The 27,589-nt window shown below is 42.7% G+C and overlaps 1 protein-coding gene and 1 long non-coding RNA gene across 8 annotated transcripts in view; one reads left to right on the top strand and one right to left on the bottom strand.

Annotated features, from left to right (window-relative positions):
• The window catches only part of Ica1 (islet cell autoantigen 1), a 147,710-nt gene extending 129,254 nt beyond the window's left edge, over positions 1-18,456 (top strand). For 5 of the 7 annotated variants that reach the window (XM_045160687.1, XM_045160682.1, XM_045160686.1 and 2 more), the window contains 3 exons: positions 3,701-3,970; positions 15,907-15,993; positions 18,194-18,456. In XM_045160687.1, the coding sequence (XP_045016622.1) occupies positions 3,701-3,970; positions 15,907-15,993; positions 18,194-18,315 (479 nt within the window). In that variant the 3' untranslated portion in view covers positions 18,316-18,456. The remainder of the gene's footprint in view (positions 1-3,700; positions 3,971-15,906; positions 15,994-18,193) is intronic. The other 2 variants (XM_045160683.1, XM_045160685.1) reach the window with 2 other exon arrangements.
• The window catches only part of LOC123464071, a 63,033-nt gene extending 35,890 nt beyond the window's left edge, over positions 1-27,143 (bottom strand). Inside the window, exons 1-2 of the long non-coding RNA XR_006639331.1 lie at positions 27,082-27,143; positions 17,291-17,401 (exon numbers count right to left, since the gene is read on the bottom strand). This is a non-coding gene — a long non-coding RNA (uncharacterized LOC123464071). The remainder of the gene's footprint in view (positions 1-17,290; positions 17,402-27,081) is intronic.
• Positions 27,144-27,589: the final 446 nt, after the last annotated feature.

Raw genomic sequence — 27,589 nt, 5'->3', positions numbered from 1 at the left:
TGAATGGAAGAAGCTAGAAGAGTAACTCAGAAGGGCAGAAGGTGGGCAGACAGCAGTATCAAATGAAGACAATATTATTGGGACACACATGTCTCCTGAGGCCAGAGGAAAGAAGCCTTGGAGAAGGAAGACTACAGGTGCTGGAACTGAATAATGGTGGAACAGAGGAAGCTTTCTTTCCAAAACAGGGGCAAGGCACAGATGGATAACTTCAGAAGGAAGGAGGGATATATAAAGAGAGTTGAGAATCTGTCTGTTGGCTTTTATTTTTATAACAACATCTGTGATTGGGTTATCTGAAGTGAAAGTAAACATGGATCCAGGGGAGAGTGAAGGGGGCTCTGAGTCCCATCTGTGGGATTAGTGTCTGAGTGCCCCACAACCTTTGCTCACTCTGTAAGCCAAAAGCAAGACAGTCCACAGCCGAACACAAGTTTTTCCTTGTGTCCATGTGGGAGCAAGCCGTGACCAGTACTTCTCTCAAAGAGCTTATCCTATCCCTCCACTGAGCTGATTTGTTTTCAAAGCAAATGATAACACAACCCAAGCCTCCAGAGCCTACTGAAGAGTGTTATTTCTCAAGTCTTGACTTGTCCTATTACAGACCTAAGCCTGTCTTTTCGACTTGTAATTAAGTTTTTCTTACAAGTTGTGTACAGTAATTTCAGGCATCTTAATTATCTGTGTAATAATTGGGAGGTTTCTGTGTTTTATGGTTCAAGTCAGTGCCAGTTTCATTGCTTTTAGCTAAGTAATAAATTCTCTTAAAAGAGCACATGTTCACTATGCAGCCTGCTTTAACTATTAAATAACAGGATAGTAAATAATAGCTCACACTCAATGGTGGATGGTGGCAGACTTCAAAATAGGCAGAATTTGTGTCTATAACTTCCAACAGAATCCTATTTAGCATTGGACCTTTTCTCATTCATGTGACTAAAATATTTCAGTTTGATAGGATATAATGTTAATAAGGATTTTTTTTTTTGTTACAAGGATACATACCTGTCTTGAACTAAGATACGGTTAATATTTTTCCCAACATGTCCTGGTCCATGGAAGCAGGGATGCATAGCTACAGACCAGCTTCAAGCAACTTTGCATTCAAGGGCTAAACCACTCAGAGCTGTGGACATTCTCTTTCCACCTCTTTAGGTCATTTGCTTCTGTGTGTTGGCTTTATTATCACCAACAGCTTCAAGTTTGCATCACTAGATCCTAGAATCCCAAAGAGAGGGAGGCCAGACCCTCTTTTATCTGGTTTTCCTATATCAAATTCAGAGAAGTCTTAGGCTTGCACCCATTCCTAAGCTGATCAGTGTGGCTGGAGAGGTAGAGCTGAACATCCACAAGTGGAGGGTGATGAGGTCTCCTAAAATATCTTACCGCGATCACAAGGAGAAGGAGCCCCCCCCCTAATAAAAATCAATAACTAAAGGAAAAAAATGTTGAATTAGCACAAACCACTGCAGTCCACTCCAAAAACATTAGCAAAAAACATGAAAACAGGTTTTTTAATCTGGTTATTTTTGGAGGACTGCAAATCCTAGACTTGATGTCACTTATGTGCATGGTGATCTTCCCTGGATGGGCATCCCTGTCACAAGTGACATCTGAATAGAGTAATTATACTCTACTCTGTTCTGTTCTACTCCTCTCCTCTCCTTTCCTCTCCTCTCCTCTCCTCTCCTCTCTTCTCCTCTCCTCCTATCCTATCCTATCCTATCCTATCCTATTTTTCTTGTCTTTTCTTTTCTATTCTGGAACACTCCTATGGCATACTTAAAGTCATCTTTCCCCTAGGGTCTACAGGATTGAATGGGTAGCACTTAACTAGGTTTGACTCAGGAATCATGTGGTTTCAGTCAGGCCATAAAGTAAACCAGGAAAGAAGGCTTGGAATTCCAGTCTTACCTGAAATTAGAAATACAGATAATCAAAAAATTAACATTCTTAAAGAGATTGAGGTGAAGCATAGGCAAACAGGGTGTTGAGGACCCACCAAATAAGGCAAGGGTTGCCATCCCTCATTTTCCTCCTGCTTGGGCACAGTTGGGCTGCTTGTCCTACCCCATCCTTCATGAACCCCCTCGCCCCACCACAGCACACTACTTTTGGCAGTTCCTGCAACCTTGTCTTGGGAGACAGTTTACCATGCCACTTCCCCAGTCTTCTTACTGTAGCACACCTACAGGCGATGTCTGGCTGAACATTTCTTTGATAACATAAACAATAAAATGCTTAAATTAGACAGTTGTCTGATTAAAGTGATGTTTTGCCACTATTTTAAAACCACAGTGGTAGGAGTTACCAGACATCACCTCCCTGATTTATAGCCAGTCTGCTCAGCACATCAAAAATCCCCTTAATCTTTAGATCTTTATATAACATGTGGGTGAAAATAAATCAGGTAAAATGTACACCGGGAAGCTTTATCTAAAAAGAAAAGAAGCCTTCCCTTACTAATTATCGTGTGTGTGTGTGTGTGTGTGTGTGTGTGTGTGTGTGTGTGTGTGTGTGTTTAAGGACAACCCAATAATCTTATTTAATATTATCGAAATGCAATGTCACTCAGAAATACAAACCATGATTTTTTTCTCTATTTCATGACTTATATGACTTATAATAAAAATGTTTGCAGTTTGCACATAGCTATTAGATACCACAACAAAGCCACAGTTAATAAAACCGTCAACTATTGGTTCGTCTCAGAATACGTAGAAAAGCTCAATAAAAGAGCTTGCTGTAGGATTTCAGAGTGTCCTGTTCCCTGTTCTCCTTGTAAATAATATTCAGTCTTTTGTCAGTGTTCACATATAGGATGTTCCTCCTCCTGGATAGGCAATGAGTTTTGAGATATATTCTTTCCATCTTCCTGACAGTGGTCCAAAAATATAGCTTTAGAGCTGAGGAAACAAAAGCCCAGGAGGAGGCAGCTCTGTTAAATTCACAAAGTACAGAAAGATAACCCCTCCCCCCCACTCAGGATGGATGGTCATTTGTACCCTTCAGAGTGGTGTCACTGGCCCATGCAGCTCATGGTCTGCCTTACCCACTTCCCTGTTTTGGTATCTGTCTGTCTGTCTGTCTCTTTCTCTCTCTCTCTTTCTCTCTCTGATGGCTAGCCAGGCAGATCTACCTTGCCTTTGCTTCCTGCAGCTGTGGCTCAGCAAAGATGTCTGTCTTGGGCGTTGCTCACCTCCTGACATGCTCCCCTGGGCCAGGGTGGGGTGAGATTTTCTCCCCAGCTTGGGTGGCAAGACAGGCTGCCACATGGTGTGTTGGCTGCTCCAGCCCCAGCAATGTAGATTGAGGACTTGTGTGGGAAGATTTGGGAAGCTTTATGAACAAGGAACTCAGATCTCAAACAGGCTTTCAGTCCTGGCTTTGTTTCAAACCTGAGAAATGTTTTGTCAGATCTACTTTTATGTTAAGGGAAAACCCAAACCTTAGAGTATTTGTGAAAAAATTTCAATCCTATTCTAATATTACTCAGAAACTGGACTTATTTGGGAAGAAGGGAGATAAAGGAACATGAAATTTAAATTTTACTTCTGAAATATTTTAAGAAAAGGTATCTTGGGATAAATTGCTACATTGATGAACATTTTCTTAAGTCTAGCAGTCTGTCCCATGACATCTATCCCTTAGGCTTGAGCCCTTGGAAGTCACATGTTCTGTGCTCTGTTGCCTTCACCAGCAGGCCTAGGTCCCATGACAGGGACTCCAGAACCCGAATGTGGGGACAAGGATGACCTGCTGCTGCTGAGTGAGATCTTTAGCACTTCCTCCCTGGATGAGGGCGAATTCAGCAGAGAGTGGGCCGCAGTGTTTGGAGATGATCGACTGAAGGAGCCAGCCCCAACAGGCATCCTGGGTGAGGCAGACTCCAAGCCCCAGATAGGCTCCGGATTCCTTCCCTCACAGCTTTTAGACCAAAATATGAAAGACTTACAGGCCTCGCTGCAAGGTAGGTACTACAGTGATCATTACTTTATTTTCATTTGGGGGCTTATTCATTCTTTGTTTTTCTTTTAATATAAAGGTATATTTTCCTCCATGTCTATTTTGTCTGTGTATGTTTTCTATGTTTTTATTTTATACCACAATGTCTTTTATTATTATTATTTTACTTTATATTCCAATAGCTTTTTAGTTGAAATCCCCAAATCATATTCCAACTTTAAGATGTATTGATGGGTTTAAGATATATTCCTTGTCATAATTTTCACCCTGTGTCAGCATTTATTAGGAAAATTAGAGGGTAGTCCTCAAACTTTTGTCTTGCTTTAAGTCAATTTTATGGTGTGCATGAGAGGATTAAATTGTCTTCATAGCCATGACCCTGTTGGTCTGGCCACCCTTGCCTGGCCAGCCTGAGTCTCCCAGATACCCATAAAGTCCACATTCCTGTAAACATGCTAACTGACATCTGACTGGGCCTCTTTACTCTTTATCTAGTCTTATTTCTTGTACTCTTGCTCGCGCTCTCTCTCTCTCCCCGTCTTGACCTCTCCTGCCCCAAGTGTCTCCCAGCTCAGCTGTTCTTTTCTGCCTAAAACACACAAAGAATGAATCCCTACCCACATCCTCAGCAAAAACTAAGATATCTACACTGACCAAAAGCAGTCAGCAATACTCAGAAGGGTCCAGGGTCCACCAAGTCTCAATAGCAGGCTACATGCTGGTTGAGCATTGTCAGTGTGTTCCCACATTGGTGCAAAGTGCAAAAACCAAACTGAAAACAAGCTGAAACATGAAGTCTATTGAATTTCTAAACAGGCAGATTTGAGGAAGGAATCTAGTTTTCAATTGCGCTACCTTGTCTTCCTTTCATGCAATGTTCATTCTAAAACAGAAATTACTATTAAGAAATGCTTAAATTGTTTTGGTTTTTCTATGAATTTAGGCTATCACCTTAATAAACAAAGTGTTTATCTGGCACTTAAAGCTGAGAACAAAGAGCAGAGCCAAAATGATTAAGTCATTATGGGCTATTAAAACCTTGGGTCTTTAGAAATGAGATCATGGAAACAGGAGCTGGTGGGCAAGACAAAAAAAAAAAAAATCTCCTCTTTTGTCAACTACCTTATTCCATTTACCTTCACCTGTGAATCCTATTCTGTGGCCCTCTCATATGTGAGAATCATGGAGTTAGAGGTTGCAGGGAGATAGGAAGCCCAGAAAGCACGTCACCCCAAGTTTTAGCCTTAGTTTCCTCCTGCCCTTCACCAGAGCTCTCATGAGCAAGACTGCCAACTGCCTTGAGTTCCACCCCCATCTGCTTGTGGTAGAGGTGCTAAAAGGCGTGGGAGACTCTGGAGGCCTAAGCCCAGGATCCTCCACCCATCTCTGAGGTGTGTAGATTCTTCAGTTAATCTGCACTCAGGCCTCCTGCTTGGAGACACATGGGTCTTGCTGCTCTAGGGAGCAAAGGCCTCAGTTGCTGCAAGAGTGAGAAGGCAGAGCTTCACACCTCTTCCTGAGCAACACTGCCCAAGCCCTGCAGCAAGGCAGTGGCTATGGGATTTGCACCTCAGCCTTGCCCCATGTCCAAGTGAAGGAACCAAACCACATGTGAGACAAAGAAGGGAGGTGTTCTGACATCCAGAGAAGTAAAAGATGTGCTCTGGTAAGAAAGAGATTCTTTAAAAGGAAGTCATTCATTTTTCTGACAAACAGAACCTCAGTTGGGCTGCTGTTCCACTAATGCTTTAGCAAGGTGCTCACTTATTGAGAAACATCTATTGGCTCCTTCGTGTGCGTCAGGCACTAGAGATGCATCTGAGAATCTGAATGTGGTAGTTTGGCTATATGTCTCACCCCATCATTGACTTAGATGTTAAAATTAAACTTGTAACTTCCCTTGAATCTATAAGCCTGAAAGCAATCCCTTCCTCCCATAAAACTGTGTTTTGTTAGATGCTCAGCCCAGCATTGTGGAGCAGTCTGCTTTCATAGAGTTTATGTTCTGGTGGGGAGATGTTCAGCATGAGTAAACCATATAGTAGAGTAGAGAAGGATTAGCAGTATTTGGGAGGAAAAGAAAACCATGGAGCTGGGGAAAGTCTGTATCATGGGATTGGCAGGTAGATTACAGACCTCAATAGGGTCTTTCTAGGAAGATAAAAGCCATATAAAGACTTGCCAAAGGCAAGAATTAATCACAAGAACACGTGAATAGAGAAAACAACCTGCGCTGATCCCATAACGTGAAGGCATGCACAGTACAGTTGTGGTGTGCAGAAACAGCACTGGTTGGAGCTGACTGAGTAAGGGGGAAAGGTATTCCAAGTCTATGGGGTCTGGGCCATGGAGACTAGACCACACAGGGCTTTGTAGCCACTCAGAAGAGCTCAGACCTTTTTTCAACACCATAGCATCTTTAGCCAAGTCATAACATGATCTGATTTATTGTCCAACAAGATCATTTTGGGCTGCTAAAAGTTTTCTTTCCTCTGCTGAGGTTCTAAGAAGATCAATATTAAAGAAGTTACTCTGTAATTACTGAGATACCCTGTTTCATTTGCATGTAAACAGCTTCCAACAGAATGCCTGCAGAAGCTACTATGATGAGAAAATAAAGTCTTACCTATATGGTTGAAAGAAGCAGTCCATTGAGCAGTCCATTGATCAGTCACACGCCATAGGATGCATAGGAGATAGAGCTCTAGTTCCACTGCACCCTGGCCTGATTCACAGAACTTTTACGATATGTGTTTTAGAGATACAGTCCTTGTAGTAGTCAAATATGTCATAAGTTGTAAACATCTTCTAAGTTTGTTAGGCTTCTCCCCACCAGTAGAAATGAAAAGATGGTACAGGAGAGATGGCTTAGTAGTTAAGTGCTTGCCTATGAAGCCTAAGGACTGTGGTTCGAGGCTCAATTCCCCAGGACCCACGATAGCCAGATGCACAAGGGGGCGCACACATCTGGAGTTCATTTGCAGTGGCTGGAAGCCCTAGCACGCCCATTTTCTCTCTCTTAATCTCTCTCCTCCTCCCTCGTTCTCTCTCTGTCACTATCAAATAAATAAATAAAAATAAACAAAAAAATTTTAAAAATGAAAAGATGAATGGTAACTCTAGATTTTGTTCTTCATCCATCATCTAGAAAATTCATATATATACACAAATATAATAGTTTCACAATAATTATTAAATTTGGGCCACTTTATGTTAAAAATGTTTCTCCTGCTTAACTAGATTATATCAAAAACCAAATTTAATTTAATAACCACTGAAATAACTAAGTGGCCAAAGTAATCATGGGAGAGTGAGGCCTCTTGGCTCATTGGCTCAGTGACACATTATAGGATGGAGTTTAGAGACCACTTTTATCTTCAAATGCCCTCACCTCTTCACACTACTATAATGGTCAGTCCCCTCGAACTCTTCGTTGTTCCTTTGCATTTGCAGAATGAGGTACTAGACTCAGCTGTTTATCCCTGGAACATTTTCCTATCTGTGGTTTGGTCTTCTCTTCTGAAAGGCTGAGGTCTAAGCTTGTGTAATTCTGTGAACCTGCCACTTATAGGTGGTAAGATAATATCAGTTAGTGGTTGAGATGGCACACTCTGTCCACTGAGCACTGTCCTGTGTGCTTTGTACCTGTGTCATTTCTCTAAACCTCACCTATGTATATTTTATACTCTGGGAAACTGAGGAACAGAACAGCTCATTGACCAAGATCACACTCTTGGTAAAGCCAGCCTGATTTTGAACCTAAGCAGGCTGACTCAGGAGCCTGGGGCTTCCTGTATTCTCTCAGTGCAATATCTCTGGTAGCAAAGGTGGCTTCCCACAGACATTTCCTGGCTGTGAATTTCGTGGCTGTCCACAGGAATGGGGACCCTGGGCAGCCACAGAGGGGGAATGGGGAGGTGGAAAGACAGGGTCTTTGTCCAATAAAAATTGATTGTTTCTGGAGAGATTGCTCAGTGGTTAAGACACTAGCCTGCAAAGCCTAATGATCCAAGTTTGATTCCCCAGCACCCATGTAATATCAGATGTACAAGGTGGTACATATGTCTGGAGATCATTTGCAGTGGCTAGAGGCCCTAGTGTGCCCATTCTACCTGTGTCTGTCTGTCTGTCTGTCTCTCTCTCTCTCTCTTTCTCCATAAATGAATAAAATACTTTTTAAAATTTGAATGATGATCCTATTTAGAATATTTGAAAGCAGATTGTCTTTGATGTCTTATGGGTAAAATATTGAACTCACTTGAGTTGAGTCCTGGTTTTCCTAAGACGTTCATCCTGGGGATGAAAGAGTCTTATGACAGAGGTGGAAGGTTCTGGCTGCCTCCAGTCTCAGCTGCTCCTACACTCGCCTTTCTCTTCTTCCTTCTCATCTGTTAATATTTCATCTCCCAGCTTCTCCTATGCCTGTGTTCCTCTTTCTGACCTCTCCTCTTCTTACTCAGTCTCCCAGCCCCGTATGGTCGGGCAGGGCTTGGGGAGATGCATAGGAAAGGGAAGAAAAACAAGTATACTTTCCTTTCCTACTTCTTCAAGCTCTAGGAGTTCTAAGCAAGGGATGTATATCAGATTAAGTTGTGGTGAAAATTTGAAGAGTTCATTTTAAGCAAGCTTTCTGTTTCTGAAGTTACTAGCATGATTGGAGGCTGAGATTTCCTGTGTCCACGCTGATGAGACAGTTGTATCTTCTTTGGGCCTCTTAACTTAGTATGACTAGACTAGGAGAGCCAGCCAGAGATGGCTAGTCAAGCAGACACCAAACAAAATCCTCATCTTTGACATCTCAAGTCTCCACCAATACTTAAAATTTAATTTAATGTGGATTTTGATACTGGGAAAATTACCAGTTGCTCAAAATTAATGCACTAGGACATCTTTTTTTTTTTTAAAGAATTTTATTTATTTATTTGAGAGCAACAGACAGAGAAAGAGGGAGAAAGAGAGAGAATGGGTGCGCCAGGGCTTCCAGCCACTGCAAACGAACTCCAGACGCGTGCACCCCCTTGTGCATCTGGCTAACATGGGACCTGGGGAACCGAGCCTCAAACCGGGGTCCTTAGGCTTCACAGGCAAGCGCTTAACCGCTAAGCCATCTCTCCAGCCCAGGACATCTTTTAATGTAAAACTCTGCAAACCAAAGCTACGAATCTTATTCCAGATTCTTAAAACCTTGGAGCCTTGTGTTCCTGGAGGATATTATTGATTTCTTTTCTTTTTTTCTTTTTTTGGGTTTTCAACGTAGAGTTTCACTCTAGTCCAGGGCGACCTGGGATTCACTATGTAGTCTCAGGGTGACCTCAAACTCATGGCAATCCTGCTACTTCTGCCTCCCAAGTGCTGGGATTAAAGGCGTGCACCACCACGCCTGGATGTGGAGAATATTTTGTTGTTGTTGTTTTACCCAGTTCTCTGACTCTGTTGCCATCTGGGTGGGTCTCAGGCCTTGGGCTATCCTAAATAAACCCTCTCAACCAGAGTTCATGTCTGGGGTGAGCCTAGCACCAGGTAAGTCACATTCCCAGTACTAAGTGGAACAATGCCAAGGAGAAAAGGGCACATTTATGTTATAAGCACAGAGAAGGCACTCTATCTGGGGCCAATGGTAAGGACTGCTGAGAAGCATCTGCAGGCAAATCTTAGAGATCTGCAAGTTTTAAGTGCCTAAGTTAGTGCATAGAAAAAGCCCTGATAGCTGGTCTGCTTCCCTACATGCTATAGATGAGGGAGTCTAGGAACCTCAGAATGGCCTTGTGTCTTGTCACTACTACAGTTTTTTCTACCATTCACATGAAGTCTAAATTTCCAGCATGGTTTATAAGGTCTTTTTGGACAATACTGCAGCTTCATGGCTACCCACACTCCCCATACTTTTACTTAGCATGACTCAGGGAAGTTACTGTGCCAGAAAATGATGTAGTCTTGTTTTAATAAATTTTTACTCTCTTTTATTTATTTGAGATAGAGAGAAAGAGAGGGAAGGAAGCAAAGAGAATGGTTTTGCCAGGGCCTCCAGCCACTGGAAACGAACTCCAAAAGTATGTACCACCTGTGCATCTGGATAACATGGGTCCTGGGGAATCAAACCTGGGTCCTTAAGTTTCTTAGGCAAGTGCCTTAATTGCTAAGGCATTGCTCCAAACTTTTTTTGAAAAAAAAAATTTTTTTTTGCTTTTTAAAAAATTTATTTTAGAGAGAAAGAGGCAGAGAAAGAGGGGGGGATGTAGTCTTTTTCTGGGTTGAGGGTAAGAAGAGACAGGATCTCATGCTATAGCCTGGCCTGGCCTTAAATTCATAGCAATTCTTCTGCCTCACCTTTCAAGTGCTGGGATTACAGGCATGAACCATTTTGCCCAGTGAACTATATATTCTATCTAGACTCCAGCTATATTGAGCTTCACTCAGCTCTTTCTACCTACAAGGCCTTGGCGTGCATTCTCCTTATAGCACACTAGCCACCTACACATGCATAGTGCTTTAATTGGCCACTTCTTCCAAGTCTTGGTGTCAGTTCATTTCATCCAGAGAGCCTTCCTTGTCTCCCCCGCAGCTCAGCAGGCAGTGTTGGATGTTTCTGCTCCCTACTCCCATTATACCCTGTGCTTAACCAGCCTCTCACCTCACCTTATTGGAAAATTGATTTCCTTTCTCTCTCTTAGGTTGTCATAGAAACAGAGTCCACATTTGTATTGCTCACCATCTTTCTAGAACACAGCTCAGTGCCTGAAATTAAGCAGATGTTTAAAAAGTACTCGTTGGGCAGATGGGTGGATGGGTAAATGGAAGATAAAAAGGAAAACACAAAAACTGGTAACTGACACTAGAATAAAAGAAGAAAACCCTGAGATGTGAACCCCTAGGAATAATGACCTAAGGGTTACTCTTGACCTAGGCTGAGTTACACAGAACTCTGGATTTGACATAGACATATTGAGTTTCTGTTCTATAGCCTCTCTACTACCTGATTTCATCCATAAGACCCCAATTGGTTTGTATAGCAGCCCAGTGAAATGACAGTTATGTGTCTGTGTGTGTGCTTGGGTCTCTGTGTGTTTTGTGTGTGTGTATGTTCACATGTGTATACATGCATACACATAATTTTTAGGACAGGGTCTCTCACTGGCCTGGAATTTACCAAGTAGGTAAGACTGGCTGGCCAGTGAGCTCTAAGTATCCACCTGTCTCTTCCTCTCCAGTCCTAGAATTCCAAGTACATATCACCACACCTAGCATTTCTACACTGATTCTGGGAACTGAATTCAGTCACTCATGTGTATAAGTAAACTACTTTACCAACTAAGCTATCTCTCTGGCCTGAAATAGGAATCTTTTTTCATCCCTTATAGGTATGAAATGGTCTAGAATGAGAGTATGGTCTACTGAAGGCTGTGTTATTTCTACTTTGTCCCTCAAGCCAGCCCCACCCTGAGTTCCCCAGGCTCTGTGATCAGTAACCCAGCCTGGGCTTTCACTCTCAAAGTCATGAGTCACATTCACAGCAAAGCACTTCCCTGGGCCATGTGTTTTGGCCCCATTTGTTGCTGTCACTGTTCAATGTTACTTCTGGCTGATTTGGACTTTCCTGTGTGTAAGCAGAAGGGTAGGGCTGCTTAATAAAATTTTATGTACGTTTTCTGAAAATGTGTAGCTCATATGACATACCAAAGAAACCAAGAGTTCAGAGTGCTCATCTGCCCCAACCCTTCAGCAACTCTCTCCTGACAGAATTTCTCTTGAAGAAGAGAGAGAGCTTTCTCGCCACACCTTCATGTTAAAAAATGCCTCAGCCAACTAACACTGAGAACAGTTGCTGGCAAATATGGGAATATTAGCAATACTAAGTTCTCTTTAAATAGAAGTTTTCTTGACAGAAGCCAAGACATTTGGAATCTACTTGGTGTTCCATCCATAATTACCCTCTTTGTGCCCTTCCCCTAAATAATTTTTAGAGTTATATGAGTAAGGCTGAAATTGCAGCTGAACTTAGTTTTTCTTTTAATAACTGTTATGTCATCCTTAGGATTGTATCCCTTCTTTCATATACAGTTAAACTGCTATGCAGATGCTTAATAACTGGTCTGGTCGGAAGAGAGACTGTGATTCCACATACTGGCTCTTGCACCATAGGGAGGGAAAGTAATGATATCCCGTGTGTGAGAGAGAGAGAGAGAGAAAAAAAAATTGTAAGGTATACCATTCCATTGTCTCAATTCCTAAAGGGGAGACTGCTGCAGGCTATCCCTGTCTGTGTCCTGTTTGATGGGAAACCCCTCAGATCCATGAATTCTAGAAGTTGCTTGTATGGTCCATGAGTGTTTAGCTGAACAACAAAGTCCCTAGTTACAAAGGCATTCCAGTAGAATTTCTGGTTAGATGGAAATACAGCTCAGTGGTGGAGAATTTGCCTAGGCCCTGAGTCTGATCCCTAGAACATTCCTCCCAGATAAGTCTTCCACTAGCATTCTTTTAAGCAGTATGCTTGAAAAGAAGATTTATATTTCTGCTACTTGAAAAATATAAGTTGAAAAGCTGAAGAGATGGCTGAGTTGGCAACATGCTTTCTCAGCAAGTATAAGGACCTAAGTTCAATGTGCCAAACCCACACTGTGCTCTGCTAACCCCCATGCCAGGGAAGTAGAGAGAGGAGCAGATTCCCGAGACTCACTGGCCAACTAGTCTAGCCTAATTGATGAGCGTAAAGCCAATGATAATCTTTGTCTCAAGGAAAGGTGGATGGCATATGTGAGGGACAACACTCAATGTTATTCTCTGGCCTCCACACATACACACATGCATGTGTACCTGCACATATGTACACCTCCACACACATGAGCATGCACTTAGACATATGCAAACATGAAATATCACTTGTTCTTTATAAACTTTCAAGGAGTTCATATTACATAAAAGAGTTGACCTCCATTTTGACAATGTAGAGTGTATTCTGCCTACTTTTGGTTTATTCCATACTCTGAAACATTCAGTGGTCTGGATCCACCTCTTTATTCCATTGTTCTCTGTAGTTATTTCTGGAAATAGATGTCATGCATATTTTTAAACATAGGAATCATTTTCTTACTGAGCTCCCATCACATCAAGAGCCACACAGGCCAGGCATGGTGGCGCACGCCTTTAATCCCAGCACTTGGGAGGCAGAGGTAGGAGGATTGCCATGAGTTCGAGGCCACCCTGAGACTACATAGTGAATTCCAGGTCAGCCTGGGCTAGAGTGAGACCCTACCTCAAAAAATCAGAAAAAAAAAAAAAAAGAGCCACATAGATGTGCAAGGTACAGACTTCTACACTCCTCACCTGTTTTTTCCAACTCAGTTCAGATTCTCCCTGGAAGTGTGCACCATCTTGACCTCAGTGAGAAAGCACAACATGATCCAAGAGCTTAAAGCCACAAGATTCCATCAGCTGCCTGGTGCAATAGGGTCCTGTAGTGGGCCTGCTCTGCTTCCTACGAGGGCACCTTTCCATACTCTGACTCTAGCCCCTTAGTTCTCTTATGATCCTGACAGAAGCACTGCCCTCAGCTATCTAAGGTGGTTCTCCCTAATTTACACTTGCCTCAAAGATTCCCATTCAGTCAGTCAGATTGTCCCATGACCTACATTTCTAACCAGCTCGTAGCTGATGGTTCTGTGGCTGATGCAGCCAAGCTGCAGGGGTTGGTGGGGAGGGAGCACAAGCTCTGGAAAGCTTAGGTGCAGCCTGAGTCCACTTGGTGTCAGGGCTACAAGTGCAGGGAAGATGATGCCCAGCTAGGTTTGACACTGCTCAGCTTTCCTATATTTTGACTCTATTTGTCACACTTACCACAACTTTCAGTTTTCACATTTACCACTTTAATGTGACTTGGATCTTAAAGGAAAATGGTGATGGGGTATTTGTTTTAGAAAATGGGAAGGTTACATTATTCCTGGGTCACACCAAATACTGATTAATACCTTAAAAATGCTTTCTTGCAGTACAATATACATGCCATAAAATTCACCAACTGTTAGAGAGCCAGGCAGGTATTTCTCATAAATATATATTGTACAACCATCACCACAGGGTTAAAACATTCCCTGCATCCCAGAAGGCGCCCCTTGATGTCTGCAACTTTTGATTATTTATGAATTATGCCATGTGGTCAAAGAACATTTCAATGAATAGCAATGTCATTTAGAACCCCTTATGTGTTTTTTCTTTTAGACCATGTAAATAGGTCACAAGTCATCTATTTCACTACTTGTTAGTATTCATAAATAAGTTTGTATATCACTTGTCTAGAATGAAATACATTTAACCAGTGAATGTTTGAGACTACACAGGGTTCCAGGTACTATGTTGCTGTCCCTCAAGATAATGAATGAGAAGTGTACATCTTAGAGTTTAAATGAGTATTTAATAGTTTGTTTTAGTCCAGGAATCTTCCTTTTGAACCCCTATTATATGTCCAGCAGTAGACTACAGGATATATGAGTGAAAAATACAAGAACCTCATTCTCAAGTGTTGCTCATGACTCCTGAAGAAGACAAAAACACAAACTAATAACTAGTATGATTCTATAATTAAGTCCACCAGAAGGATGAGTCTTAGGATGGCAGAATAAACAAATGACATTTAATCTTGCAATATTTGCAGCATATACTGACATTATTCTCTAGAAATTGGATTCTCTAACCTTTTGGAACTCTGCCATCTAAACATGATTTCTTGAGGACTTTATTAAAGACAAAATTATTCTTTTATTAAAGAAAACTAACAAAACATTGAGAGCAAGAACATTCTAGTAAATAAATAATAGTTTTGCACATAATGGTCCCAACAGTGATCCATTGTCTTATGGTCAACATTTTTTTTATCTCTTTATTTACTTATTTGCAAGGAGAGATAAAAGAGAGAGACAAACAGAGAGAATGAGCACACTAGGGCCTCCAGCTGCTGCAAATGAACTCCAGGTGCATATACTACTTTGTGCATCTGGCTTTACAGGAGTACTGGGAAATCAAACCTGGGTCATTAGGCTTTGCAGGCAAGCGCCTTAACTGCTGAGCCATTTCTCCAGCCCAGTGGACAAGCTTTTAACATAGACTTAATCATCAAACATTTAACTGACAGACAAATCCCTTGTCTCTTTTAGAAGAGAGGACTTAACACACAAAGAATGAAATCACAGGTTGAAAGAAACATGTGGTACAGCTCTAAATCAAGGATGAGTCCTGCCAGAATTTCCAAAACAAACAGTAAATACTGAGGGGAGCCAGACATGCTTCCCAAAAACAAAAGTACTAAAGGTCACTAAGCATTCAGGGACAGGAAAGACACAAGGATGTGACAGAATGTCCAGGTAACACAAGCCAGATGCCATTCATTGTGGGTTGTGGCATAAAGTTAACTAGGTCACTCTCCCATCATATATTTGGGATGGACTGTTAAATATTTTTCTATAGTAACTAAACTTCCCAACGTGCAGAAATTAAATTACTGGATTATACTGGGTAGAGATGTGCAATTACTAGTTATGTTTAATGGTACTTGGTTTTAAAGCTTTCCTTGTTTGTAACAGAGAATCAAGACGTGATTTCCTTGTCATACTATTTATGAGCTTGGGTGTGGTTGTGAGATGGTCATACTTGGCAACAAAAATGGACATGAAAGTAAACAAGCAAAAATGCTTCAACATTAACTTCTTGTTTGAGTTCAAAATTCAGTCTCTTCCTTAGATTTCCATGGTTTTGAGTGGAGCCTGATCATATACTACTCCTGTTCCCTCAAATGTTTTCCAGCACGAGGAACATGGGAGAAGGGTCTTGTTCATTCTCTTCCTTCTCATTGGAGGCCATCAGGGATGATAACCATGTATATATCCAACAGCTGGTAGGGCAGTGTGACCGCTCTTGCTAGATCTAATATCCTTTGGTTTTGAATATTAGGCTGGTCAGAGAGCAATGTCAGCCCTTCTACTCCACTTCCAGCATCAAAGAAAAGCAATTCAAATGACAAGAGCTCTGCAGTGAAAGGTAATACAGTGTTTTGTCCCTCTGGTATGGCCACTACCTTCCTTCCCAGCAGCCTCACACTTTCTATACATCTTTACTGGTTTCCATCTGAGCATCTAGGGCTCAGTACAAGGCTATGGGATGGATAGTTATGCATGATCCTAAACTCACATTCTGACTTTATTCCTGGCTTACTGTGCAGACTCACAGTTCTCATTATCAACTTTATCTTATGAGGATGAATCCAATACCTATCTCTGTGTGATTGATTGCTCCTCAAGATAGGCTAGAAATACCAAGGTAGGAAAAGCCATGGAGGTTTGCTGTCTTTAAAAATACCATTGCCCACCACACAAGGCATTTAATTGAAGCACCTCAGAAAAGACCAAGTCTCTCAATTGTCAGAAAAGGTCCTTTCAAGCTCACGAGATCAGGTCTCATTTGAAACAGGCCCATAAAGAGAACATCTGCTACACAGAAGAGCTGAGTATAGTCACGGTTCTGTCTCTGCTCCTTTGCTCACCCCCTCTCTCTTTTACCTCAGGAAGATAAAGGCAATGTCTGTTCCATTATCATCAGAAATTGTTCCTTGGATGTTCTTTTAAGTGATGTGCAAACAAGTTGCACCTGGTTTTGCTCCCAGTGGAAATCTGGGAGATCTGAAAGTTTCCCCAAAGTGTAGTTGCCTGGTTTACAGAGCTGAACTAACTTTCTGAGGATTTTCCAAGATCTTTGCAAAGGTTAAGACTTAGAGGAAGTGAGCATGTGGCACATTTTTACTGGATTACCTTTAAGATACCTTTATAGTCTCTATCAAGAGTAGAGATAAACACAGTCAGCTAAATCCAGTTTTGACCCACATACTATCTTTGTGGAACCTCTGCATGATACTTTGAAAAAGGTAAGTTAGTCCCTTTAGTTGAGTTCCTCCACATCTCCACATCCTGCTCTTTGACTAAACCATTTTGAGTTCTCTCATGTCTCAGCTCATCACATCAAAATAAACCAGGTGCTATAAGGGCTAACCACATTAACTGCAGTTATGCTACCTGTAGTAATCACCTAAAAACTATTCAGGGGACTGCCCTTGCTATGACTGGAGTAGTCTTATCTCTATAATGGATATCTCAGTTAAAATGAATGTACCCACAGGGTATTGTGAAGGCAAAAAGGGGAGGGGATCAGAAATATAGAGTGGCCTGTTCACTATGGTAGCATGTCAGTGCTACTTTAATGAAGGGATCAAAGACTGTTTAAGTGGCTAAAATTCCAACACTTCTATCCATTTGCTCCAGCGCATTGTATTAAATTGTCCTACCAACATTGTTGGAGGTTTTTGAAACCAGATGGTGGGCAAATTCCCAGATGCTCCCTGCTAGAAGGGTACCCCATCAAGTAGACATTTTCTTCATGCTTCTAACACCTCCACCTGTTGGAGAAGGAGAAATGTGTGAGTCATCTAAGCCAATGAACTTAGATCCTCATGTGGAATGATTTATTTGAGTCTCAACTTATTAGGCATTGCTTGCATGAGGCACTCTTTTGAAAATGTTCTCCTCATCTGAAAGACAATTTGACTGTATAATGGTGCTATTCAGGGAGTTAGGGCAGGTGTGTCAGTGAAACAGCATGAGAAGGGAGGGCCCCAATGAGGCTGAGCATGTGGAATACAGAGCCCTTGGGAGGAAGGAAAGGCATGTCAAGGGCCCCTTTCCTTGACAGTAGAAGTATGCAGGCACTGTGATGGTACAGAAACAGAGCCTGGGCACTGCCTCTTCTGGGCCTGTGGTTTTGAAGGGTGAAAAGAAAGGACAGCACATCTCTCCTGACCCAGGAGATTTGAAGGGATTCCTCTGGCATGCACTGGAAAGCACTTTGCTTCCTCAGCCATTCAGTCTGAGCTCTGAAATAACCATGCTATTTCCTGGTTGTGGCAAAGCAAAAGGTTGTGGAGTTTTGAGCAACTCTGCGGGCTGTGCCCATTAGCAGAGGTTGAGTTGCAGGTGAGGATAGTTAACACAGAAAACACAGAGCTGTTCTTCATGGAGACTCAGGCCACAGCTCAGGAATGTTAACCAACTTACGAAGGGACATGAAATTGCATAACAGTTAGAGGCCAAGTGTCATGGGTTGTCCATTTCCAAGGACCTGCCCGCCACCATCATGGCTGAAGTGAGCATTGGGAAGGTGATTAGTTAACGTTCCTTCTTCTCTTCACCAGAGCCTGCCAAGGCTGCCTCAGACCTGACTGCTTGGTTCAGCCTCTTTGCTGACCTCGACCCCTTATCCAATCCTGATGCTGTTGGGAAAACTGATAAAGAACACGAATTGCTCAATGCATGAGTCTGCAGCCTTCAAGTGGAAACCTTCACACCTCTCCACAGCGCCTCACCTGGGCTCACAGACATGTAACGTGATCAGTATGCTGTTTTAATATTTATGTGCCATTTTAATAAAATGAAAGGGTCAAAGGCCCTATTTCTATTGGTATAGTTATTTACTCTTATTTGATAAAGGAGTTTTGTGTTCTACATGTATTCAAGCAGTACAGAAATTTCTAGGTCACTGTTCATTCTTTTGCTGACTTCCCCTCAGTACTGCTGTGGTGTTGTAGGCCACAGTAATATCCACGCCAGAATCATAAACCTATCATGTATCAGACTTAGAGGATGTGTCCTCAAAAGGAGCAGGACACAAAGTTTGGTACCTCCTCACACACCCTGTCATGTGTCCCTCAAAGGGAATATTCCCTCTTCCTGCTAAACCACTTCCCAATGAGCTCTGGATGAAGCTTCAACCAACAAAAGAGGTTGTCCTCACAGCACTTGCCAGTGGGCCACATGTTGTTACACTGGCAGAGGAGCTGGGCTTCTTTCTGCTGTCTGGATCTCTCTATGAAAAGCAGCCATATTTGCAGATCTCAGTGTCTCCAGTGCCATGGCTGACATCCAAAAGCATGCATCTTTGGAGCTGTTTGTAACACTGGACATTGGTTTCACTTTTTTAAAATTAAACAAGAAAAAAAAAATGACATGCAAAGTCAAGCCATGGATTCTGTTGTGAGGACTCTGTGGTTTACTGCAGGATGCACTGTAAACAGAGGTGGTGGGTAGAGCCCACCTGCAGACTTGAAGCTACTGACTGGATCCCATGCATCCCCAGATAAGGTAGTGAGGGGAGAAGGGCAGCATAGGACTTTTAGAGGGTCAGGTAGCAGAAGGAGCAACAGTTTACATTCTGGCACAATACATGGTTCAGATACTTCACCAGTGTCACAAATCCAAAAGCTACTATCTCCCCTGTCCTTCCATATTACAGTAACCTGTGCAGTGAGGGTCACACACTCCCAAAAGCATGCCATAGCCCTGGTGAGCTTAAGCTCCTATGTAAGAATAGACTGAGTGTTGAACCAGGAAAATTTCTGTATACATGCCTCTCCTGGGCCCCAGTATCTCCAGTGCCCATCTCTAATAGGCACTTCCATAAACACACAGGGGCATCTCCTAGTAGATCAGCTTGACCACAGCCATGACTATGTCCTCTACGAAATATGCCAGAGGGCTGGGGGTAGGAACTGTTGAAGGTGTCCCCCAGTGTGGGAAAAGTATGCTACAGGTATAATGGGCTGGGACCCAATGGGGGCACTTATATAGGGTAGCTTTGCTGGCTTTGGCAGACTCTTGTCTAGAATATTCCTTAGATTAGTAATCATTCGCTGTGAGGATGTCAAGATAGATAGCATCAGGACCCCACTTATACCCCTTATGTATGTGTGCATGTGTGCACACACACACACGCACACACACTTGCTGTAACCCTAGTCCCCCACCCCGGAGCCTTGTTTGTGGGGTACTCTATCTGGGACACTATTACCACCCTCCTCAGCCCTCAAGTGCCTCCTCAGAGCCAACTTCCACTAGTAGGCAGTCTCCAAGTGCAGCCCCCAGGTTTCCTATGAGGACTTGGTCTCCCTGTTTCCCTAAGAGTTCAGCACTTGCACTCCATCAGTGTATCTCAGCCACACCAAGATGATGCCCTGCCTGGCCTAATGAGGCCTGTAATTTGACCACATGCCTGCACAATGAGGTGCTGCCACCCCAGAGAACAGGGTCCCTATTATCAAAATCTATCTCCCCAGTAAATAGCTCCCTAGAATAACCTTAGAAGCAATGGATTAATGTGAGAGCTAAGGCTCCTAGTTACCTCCTGGGTCACTTTTTTTTTTTTTTTTAATTAAAATCCACGGCAGTAGCCACATTGAGGAGCTGAAACTATAAGGCCTTCCTGTCTCCGTCCATGCCGTGGGAGGGTAGGGGAGGTGGGCGTCTTCTGTTTTGAATAGATTTTTTTTTTTAATCCTAACAAGCTGCATTTTAAAATTCACTGGTGGGTGGAGGGGAGAGGATTGGGTTAGTAGGATAAGCTCTGCTGCAAGGAAAAGGAAAGGGTTCTCATGGAAACATTTTCTCCCCCAATATTCTTTACTTTTTTGTGGAAAAAAAAGAAGAGAAATGATTCGATTTCCTTTCCCATCTGCGGTCCACTTGGGCAGCCTCTTGATCCCTTTTGATAGACGTGTTTTGATCCAGGCTCACACAAAGCCCCTCAACCACCTCTCCAGTTTAAGGACAAGCAGCTGCTGCCTGCTTCTCTTGTAAGGAGCCTGTGCACCAGCCTGTCCGGGGGGCTCTCTCTGGGACCCACCTCGGGGGTCCTCCCCAGCTGCCTCTGCAAAGCCCATCTCTGTCATGAGGAAGACAGGTGCTTTACCATCTTTGCCTTTTGCACCTTCTCCCTCATTTTCATCTCGCCTCATAAGGCCAATCTGAGTCACGATGGCCCTGGGTCCCTGGGAGAAAGGCAGAGCACCTGTTCTCCTAGTGCTTTTCTAATGTTTCCAGTGTTCTGTGTGATCCCTGTCCCCCTGCCCGGCCAACAGATCAGTATGCACACTGATTCCGTTTCCTTCTCCCCTCTTTCCCAACTGGCATAGGCTCTTGGTGCGCTTTATAGATTCAGACCCTTCAAAATGTAGTTTTAGAAATGTCAAGTTGATTTTGAGTTCTGGGTGAGTGAGAAAAGCATCCATCATCCTCAGAATTAGAAATGCACCAATTTAGAAAGACCAGCCTTTTTTTTTTTTTTTCCTGAGAAAATGTAGGCTACTTAAAGCCAACAGCCCTGGGTATGAAAGAGGAGCACATCCATTGTGCTTTAGCCAATTTTTACAACTGGTCTAGGGCCAGGGCTGAGGCCCCCAAAGCCACCTTGTAAGGCTGCCCAGCCATCTGGGTGAAGACGGCACCTGCCAGGCCTCTCTTGCCTTCAGCCCCTATTTTGGCTACTGCAGCCAGCTCTCAGAGAGGCTCCACTGACATGCCTCCTCGGGAGCTGATTCTGGAAAGGGCTCTGGGCTAAAGACTAACACTATCTGATTTTCCAGTATATCAGAGTTGCACCTGTCTTGGTGACCAGCTCATGTCCTCCACACAGGCCATGCAAGCAAATCCTCTGCTTTCTGCCTCACTTGGAAGCAGCGTCTCAGTCTGCCTACTGGCACCACTCACTGTGAACGAAATGGATCTCTTCAGCTTTGTTGGAACATAGGCATCAGTGTGGAGGCAACACCAAATGACTGACTATGGCTGCCAAGAATTCTGTGTTAAGGAGGAAGGATTCTGGTGAATGAGCAGTATTTATGGTGGGTGTGGGACAGCCAGCACCACCTCAGACCTTGCCTGTCACATAGCTCTTAGACTTAACCTTTCTTTTTAGCCAATGTAACTTACTTTCTTGATCCTTGAGAGAGGGGCACATATGGGTGAAGAAAACAAAGTTCAAAGACCACATTACTACTGAAACCCAAGCCAGCTCACACTGACAACACCATCAGATGTGGCGGCACAGTCCTGTAATCCCAACACTTGGGAAGTAGAGGACAATAGGTCAGGAGTTTAAGGTCATCCTCAGCTGTATATTAAGATCGAATCCAACCCAGGTTATATGAGATCATGTATCAAAAATAAATTTTAAAAAGGTTGGTGAGCTTATTTGACTGGAAAAGTTTAAGCTTCAGAGTCTAGGGGCTTAGCTGATGTTCTCAGCAGCCCTCCTCCCTCAATTCTGTTTCCCGCCATTTCTTCAATCCAGCAATATGGCTGCCAGCATTTCCTGCCAATGACATTTTGGAATTCTGCTGGAGTCCCGTGTTCACTCCTCAGTTGCTGAGATGAAGGACTGAGGTAGGAAATACACAGTTTTCCCAACTTTGCCTGTGCCTGTCCCTGCAGTCTGGCCCTCAAGGACTAGGAATAGGAAAAGGATAGTTCTTCTAGTCAAATAGAAGGAAGAGGAATGGAGGTGAGGCAGAATGCATTAGAGATCTGCCCTAGTTTTTACTACAGTGACTTGTAGAAGACTTGTCTTTCCAGAAGGGAATAAATGGGCATTGGTGCTTAGAGAACTATAATGTTTTCCAGAACCCATCACCACTCATGGGCAGTCTGTTGTGTAGGAAGCTTGGAGCCCCCGGGACCTTTTGAGGCTCTCTGTTTTCCAGTGGTTTCATAGCATCACAGAAGAGTGATGGAGTCTTCTGCATGCAACATATTCTATCCATGTTTGCTAGAGGTTGCAAGCTATAAGAAAAGAATGCAAAGACAGGCACTGTTCCTTTAAGAACCAATCTTCCTTTTTCCTCTCATACCCATTTCTTATTTTTTTTTCTTTTCAGAAGCCAGTTATTAAATATACCCTTTAAGGTAGGTTCTAGAAGAGCAGTTTGGGGCAATAGTCAAATTTGTGGGGCTCCAACATCCATAGCTCTGTTTCCTCTGGGCCTCAGTTTTCTCATAAACAGTGAGAGGAACACTTCCTGCCTCCTAGGGTTATTACAAGGAATAAAGGCCTTGAAGACTCTCACTACACTTCTATACAACTGCACCAAACTATGGCTGCAAGTATTACTGAGGCTCGTCCACTTAGTAAATGCTATTAAAGTAGAGAAAGGAGGCTGTGCACTCAGTAATCTTCCAGAAGATTCTCTAAGCCCCAAGTCTCATTTTTATGAACTCATTTCTAACTATCAAGGGAATGGAGATAGGAGGTCACAGGCCTAGAAAGTTTGATGAACAAGCTGCTGGTACTTTTTCCATAAATAACAGGATTCTTCTGTGCTAAGGCTAGGAGAGATGAAGGAGGTTCTCTGTTGTACCAAAGGGACATACTGGAAAGTTTGGCATTCTTAAAGGTATTTTTACAATGAATTGCTAGCCAGGCACTGATTAAAAGAAGCCAAGATGCAGAGCAGTCAGAGCCCTCCCACAGTGGTAATGGGAAAGCAAAATGGAACAGCCACTCAGGGAAAGTTTGGCATTTCCACAGAAAGTTAAGCACATGCATTCCATACAACCTGCCAATCCCACACCTAGGGATTTACCCTGGAGAGAATATATATATATATATACATATTTTTTTCACACAGAAGCCTGTATGCGAATACATAGCAGCTTTATTCATAGTCTCCCCAAACTGGAAACAACCCAAATGTCTTTCAGCAGGAGAAAGAGTAAAATATCTGTGGCATAAGCATGCAGGAAGGTGTTATTTATGAGTAAACATGAACAAGCTATTGATAGAGCATCAGGACAATTCACATTGATAACATGTAACCCTGCTATGGCATGGTGGGTATGCTTCCCCCAAATACACAATCCATCTAGGAAAGAAAAAAAGAAAAACAGTACCAAACCGAGCCAAATTGAGCGGTATTACATAGAATTCCTAACCAATGCCTTTCAAAAGAACCAATATTATGAGGAAGACCACAATGGGTGGAGAGAAGCTAATGACACTTTTGGGGAAACTGGTAAAATTTAAATAAAATTGATATCTTAGATAATAGGATTACAGTAATATATACTTTTTAGAAAATGTTGACAATTTTCTTATACAGAAGTTGGATGTTAATTAGAGGGGACATTGGGAAGTGAAAAGTATATGGGAACTTTTTACTACATTTGCAACTTTTCTGTAAATCTGAAAATATTCCAAAGTAAAGGCCATTTTTTTCTCCAAAACCTGTATGCCATATGACTCCTTACAGTAAAATTTGGAGGGGGCAGGACACTTCTGTGATTGTGTTGGTTATTACATTTGTCAAAATCCATAAAGCTGTATGTTTAAAAGGATGAATTAGCTGAGTAGTGGTGGTGCACACCTTTAATCCCAGCACTCGGGAGGCAGAGGTAGGAGGATCACCATGAGTTTGAGGCCACTCTGAGAATACACAGTGAATTCCAGGTCAGCCTGGGCTAAAGTGAGACCCCACCTCGCAAAAAAACAAAAGAAAAAAAGATGAGTTGTTTTGTATGTAAATTGTGTGTTACGTATGATTCTAAAATAAAAAGAAGAAATCGGATTCTGGATCCTCTACACACCAGTCTCAGTGAGAGAGAGCTCCTGAGATGCCCAGAGCAGAGGCTGCCCACAGGGTGCAGAGTTCTTCATCGCTCTGTCCCTTGCAGGTCTTCACCAGCATGCACCCATGCATCAGTCAGGACAGGTGATATTTCAGCAACATTCTAATCACATAGAACATGTGAGCTGCTCAACAAGGAAACACACATGGCTGTTCTGTGCTTTATCTGAGGAGTGGAATACCTTTCCTCTGTTACCTAAAAATGACCGCATTACCCAGCATAATTACAAGGGGCTCAGAAATAGCTCGAGGAAGATGGTATAGTGTATAAGTACAACACTAATGGGGCTCCTGGTTTTCAGAACTGGTTTTGAAAACCTTACAACAGTGAAGTGTTAGTCCTAAGGAAGAAAATATGTATGTGTAACTTACAGGATGTTTTGGTGTGGTATGGTTTTTGTTTGTTTTAGTATGCAAAGAACTTATGATACTGAGTTCTGTCTTCTTACAGGAGATTGGGGGAAAAAATCATAGAGAAAGTGCCATTACAGAACAATATTTGACACCTGCCCCACAGAAGTCCACATATTCAAGCATGCTTTGTTCCTATTCTGACAGGAAAGACAAAGTTTTCAGATGGTAAGTCATGCGGCCTCCTAGCTCAGCTGATGAGCTCAGGAGGCCAGTGTGGTAGACCTGACAGAACAGCTGTTCACCAGGAGAAGAGTTACAACTTATCAGGTTCTTCCTTCTTTATTTTTGAGCTGCTGATAATATGAAATAATATTTCATTTACCAAAACAGGAGCCTTGAACAACCACTAAGAACTGATAGAACAGAAATGAGGGGATGAGATGGCTAAAAGTCACTGAGCCACCAAGAAAACTACATGTGATTAAACTCCTTTTGCTCATCTTAGCCTCTTTGATCCATTTCACCTCTGTTTACTCAACTCTGAAAATAGGATCTTTCACTTAAAATGAAATAAAACTCCTAGGTTTTGTCCTCTGACCATTAGTAGGAAACAAGCAACTCAACAGCTCTGTTATGTTTAATATGCCCAAAAGCTTGCACTTGGACATAATCACTGAACCCTTTGTTCAGTCTCCCAAAGAACATGATTCAATACATTCAAACTCTGGAGCTCATCAGGCTCTCTATCAATGCCCCCTCCTTGTTGGACACTCTTGGAACATTTCAGTAAACTATCCTAGCCCATTGGGGTGTTCTTTCCTTTATAGGATAGGCAGTGACTTCATGAATCACTCTTCTAGAGAGCTAATAAGAAATGCCCATAACTCTCTCCCTTCACCACTGACAGCCAGGGAGAAATTCCTCCTAAGAGCCTGGATGATGTATCAGCTCTCTGGAGTTTCCTCCTCCAGCCAATGCGGGGAGTTCTTTTACTGATTTTGATGTGAGGCATCTCCTTGCTGGTGTAGCTGACCCTCAACTGTGGAGCCCCAAGATTTCATGCTCGCAGGACCCTCCCTTCATCCCCATCCTTAGCAGCACTAGGAATTCTCAGGACTGAAACATTTGAGAGCCCAACACCCTTGCTTCCACTCTCCAACAACTCAACTCTACTTCGATAGAGTTATAAAATTTATTCTGGAACAAGGATTTATAGATCTCTTTGTTTCACTGGCTTGTACACCTTCTGAGATTGTGTGTGAGCCTATATCGATTTTTTTTTTGTCTTATGAATTCAAAGAATTTCAATCCATAGACCAGAAGGTAAAGTTTACAGGTTTTATTAGATTATAGATAGAAACTAAGAGAAAAAAGGAAGACAGTTATTCTCCAAGGAGGAAAGAATGGTTTCCAGAAAATAGGAGAGACTATCCCAAGACCCTTGGGAGTGTCTTTTAGGTGAGCCCCCTGGATGGACAGCTAGTCTAGTTAGTGCAGCTCTGAGTTCGTGGTATAGTCCTGAGTCTGGGTATAGGTTTCAGGGACAAGGAAATCATCCAGGAAGCACCTTTTTGGAAGGAAGAGGAAGGACAGAGGAAATAGTCTCTAGAGCTTCCACAAATTCTGAAGGGAGTGGATGCAGCAACTAACATACTCATTATGGTGTCGTACTGATGGGCACCAGAGTGGTTGGAACTTCCTGAACAGCCCTCACATGTAAATATGCTAGAGACTCAGGGCAGCCTCTTCCTGGTAGAGGAGCCCTATCCTACACTCTTTCTTTTCTGCCTGCCCTTAAAGTCTGAAACAACCATGTGTGGGCCTCAGCAGTCAAACGGAGGAGTATTTTTATCCTGCCAATAGGAACTGCTGTTCTGGGTGAGCTGTGACTCTGGCTCCAGCTGGAAAGGAAGAAGCGACCAGGGAAGGAACAAATCCTGACCACACACTAGCCTGAGCTCTGGTGACTTGCAGTCTGCCACCCATCTGTTACCTACTTGCAAAACCAGCCCAAGGGAATCCCTGGCTTCTCCACCTTGGGCTTCTATGGTGTCAGCGTAGAGAAGCCCAGAGCCAAGCAAGCTGGTTTTTCTGTATACAAACCAGGACTATGGTTAAAGAGAAAGCATTTTGAAAAGAGGGGTTAGGCCCAAGATGAAGTCTTAATCGTCCTAGGCTCCTAGGATAACCTAGGCTTTCCAGGTCTGAGCAGGGTGGGGAGAATCAGACACTTTCAGGACTACAGGAAGCATGGTGGGGAAGGTCTGCACACTTACCTGGGTGCCTGAATAGCCCATGTGCCGAAGTCAAAGAAAGGGTAAAGGACACATGGTAGATCTCAGAGGAAGAAGTTTGCTACACATTGGTTGGGTTAATTTCCTTGGGCTATTAACCATGTGTATATGTTTAATTCATTAACTCCTTCTGGCCCTACAGACTCTGGAAAATCATTAGCTATTATCTCCAGAGTAACTGCTTTAAGCCAGGCACTGTGCAACACTAACTAAGCCCATTTCAACATCATATTAACTATCCTGACATAGGAAGTTTTGGGATGCATACACTTTCTTAAATTTTTATATACATCACCTGTCACATGTGAAGTGTATGAGTCAATGATTTATAATACATTAACTAAGCCATACAGCCATCAGAATTATTTAACCCTAGAACATTTTTAATTACTCCTAAGAGGAACTCTGTATGCATGAGTACTGACATCCTGTTCTCCTCTGCCTTGATGCTGGCAAGTGTTAACCTCGTAACTCTTAGGATTCTATGTAG

Source organism: Jaculus jaculus, chromosome 10 (assembly GCF_020740685.1).
Source record: "Jaculus jaculus isolate mJacJac1 chromosome 10, mJacJac1.mat.Y.cur, whole genome shotgun sequence".
In the NCBI taxonomy this organism is placed as follows: Eukaryota; Metazoa; Chordata; class Mammalia; order Rodentia; family Dipodidae; genus Jaculus; species Jaculus jaculus.
Note: the sequence above shows the minus strand (reverse complement) of the source record. Positions and strands in the feature narration are given on the sequence as shown.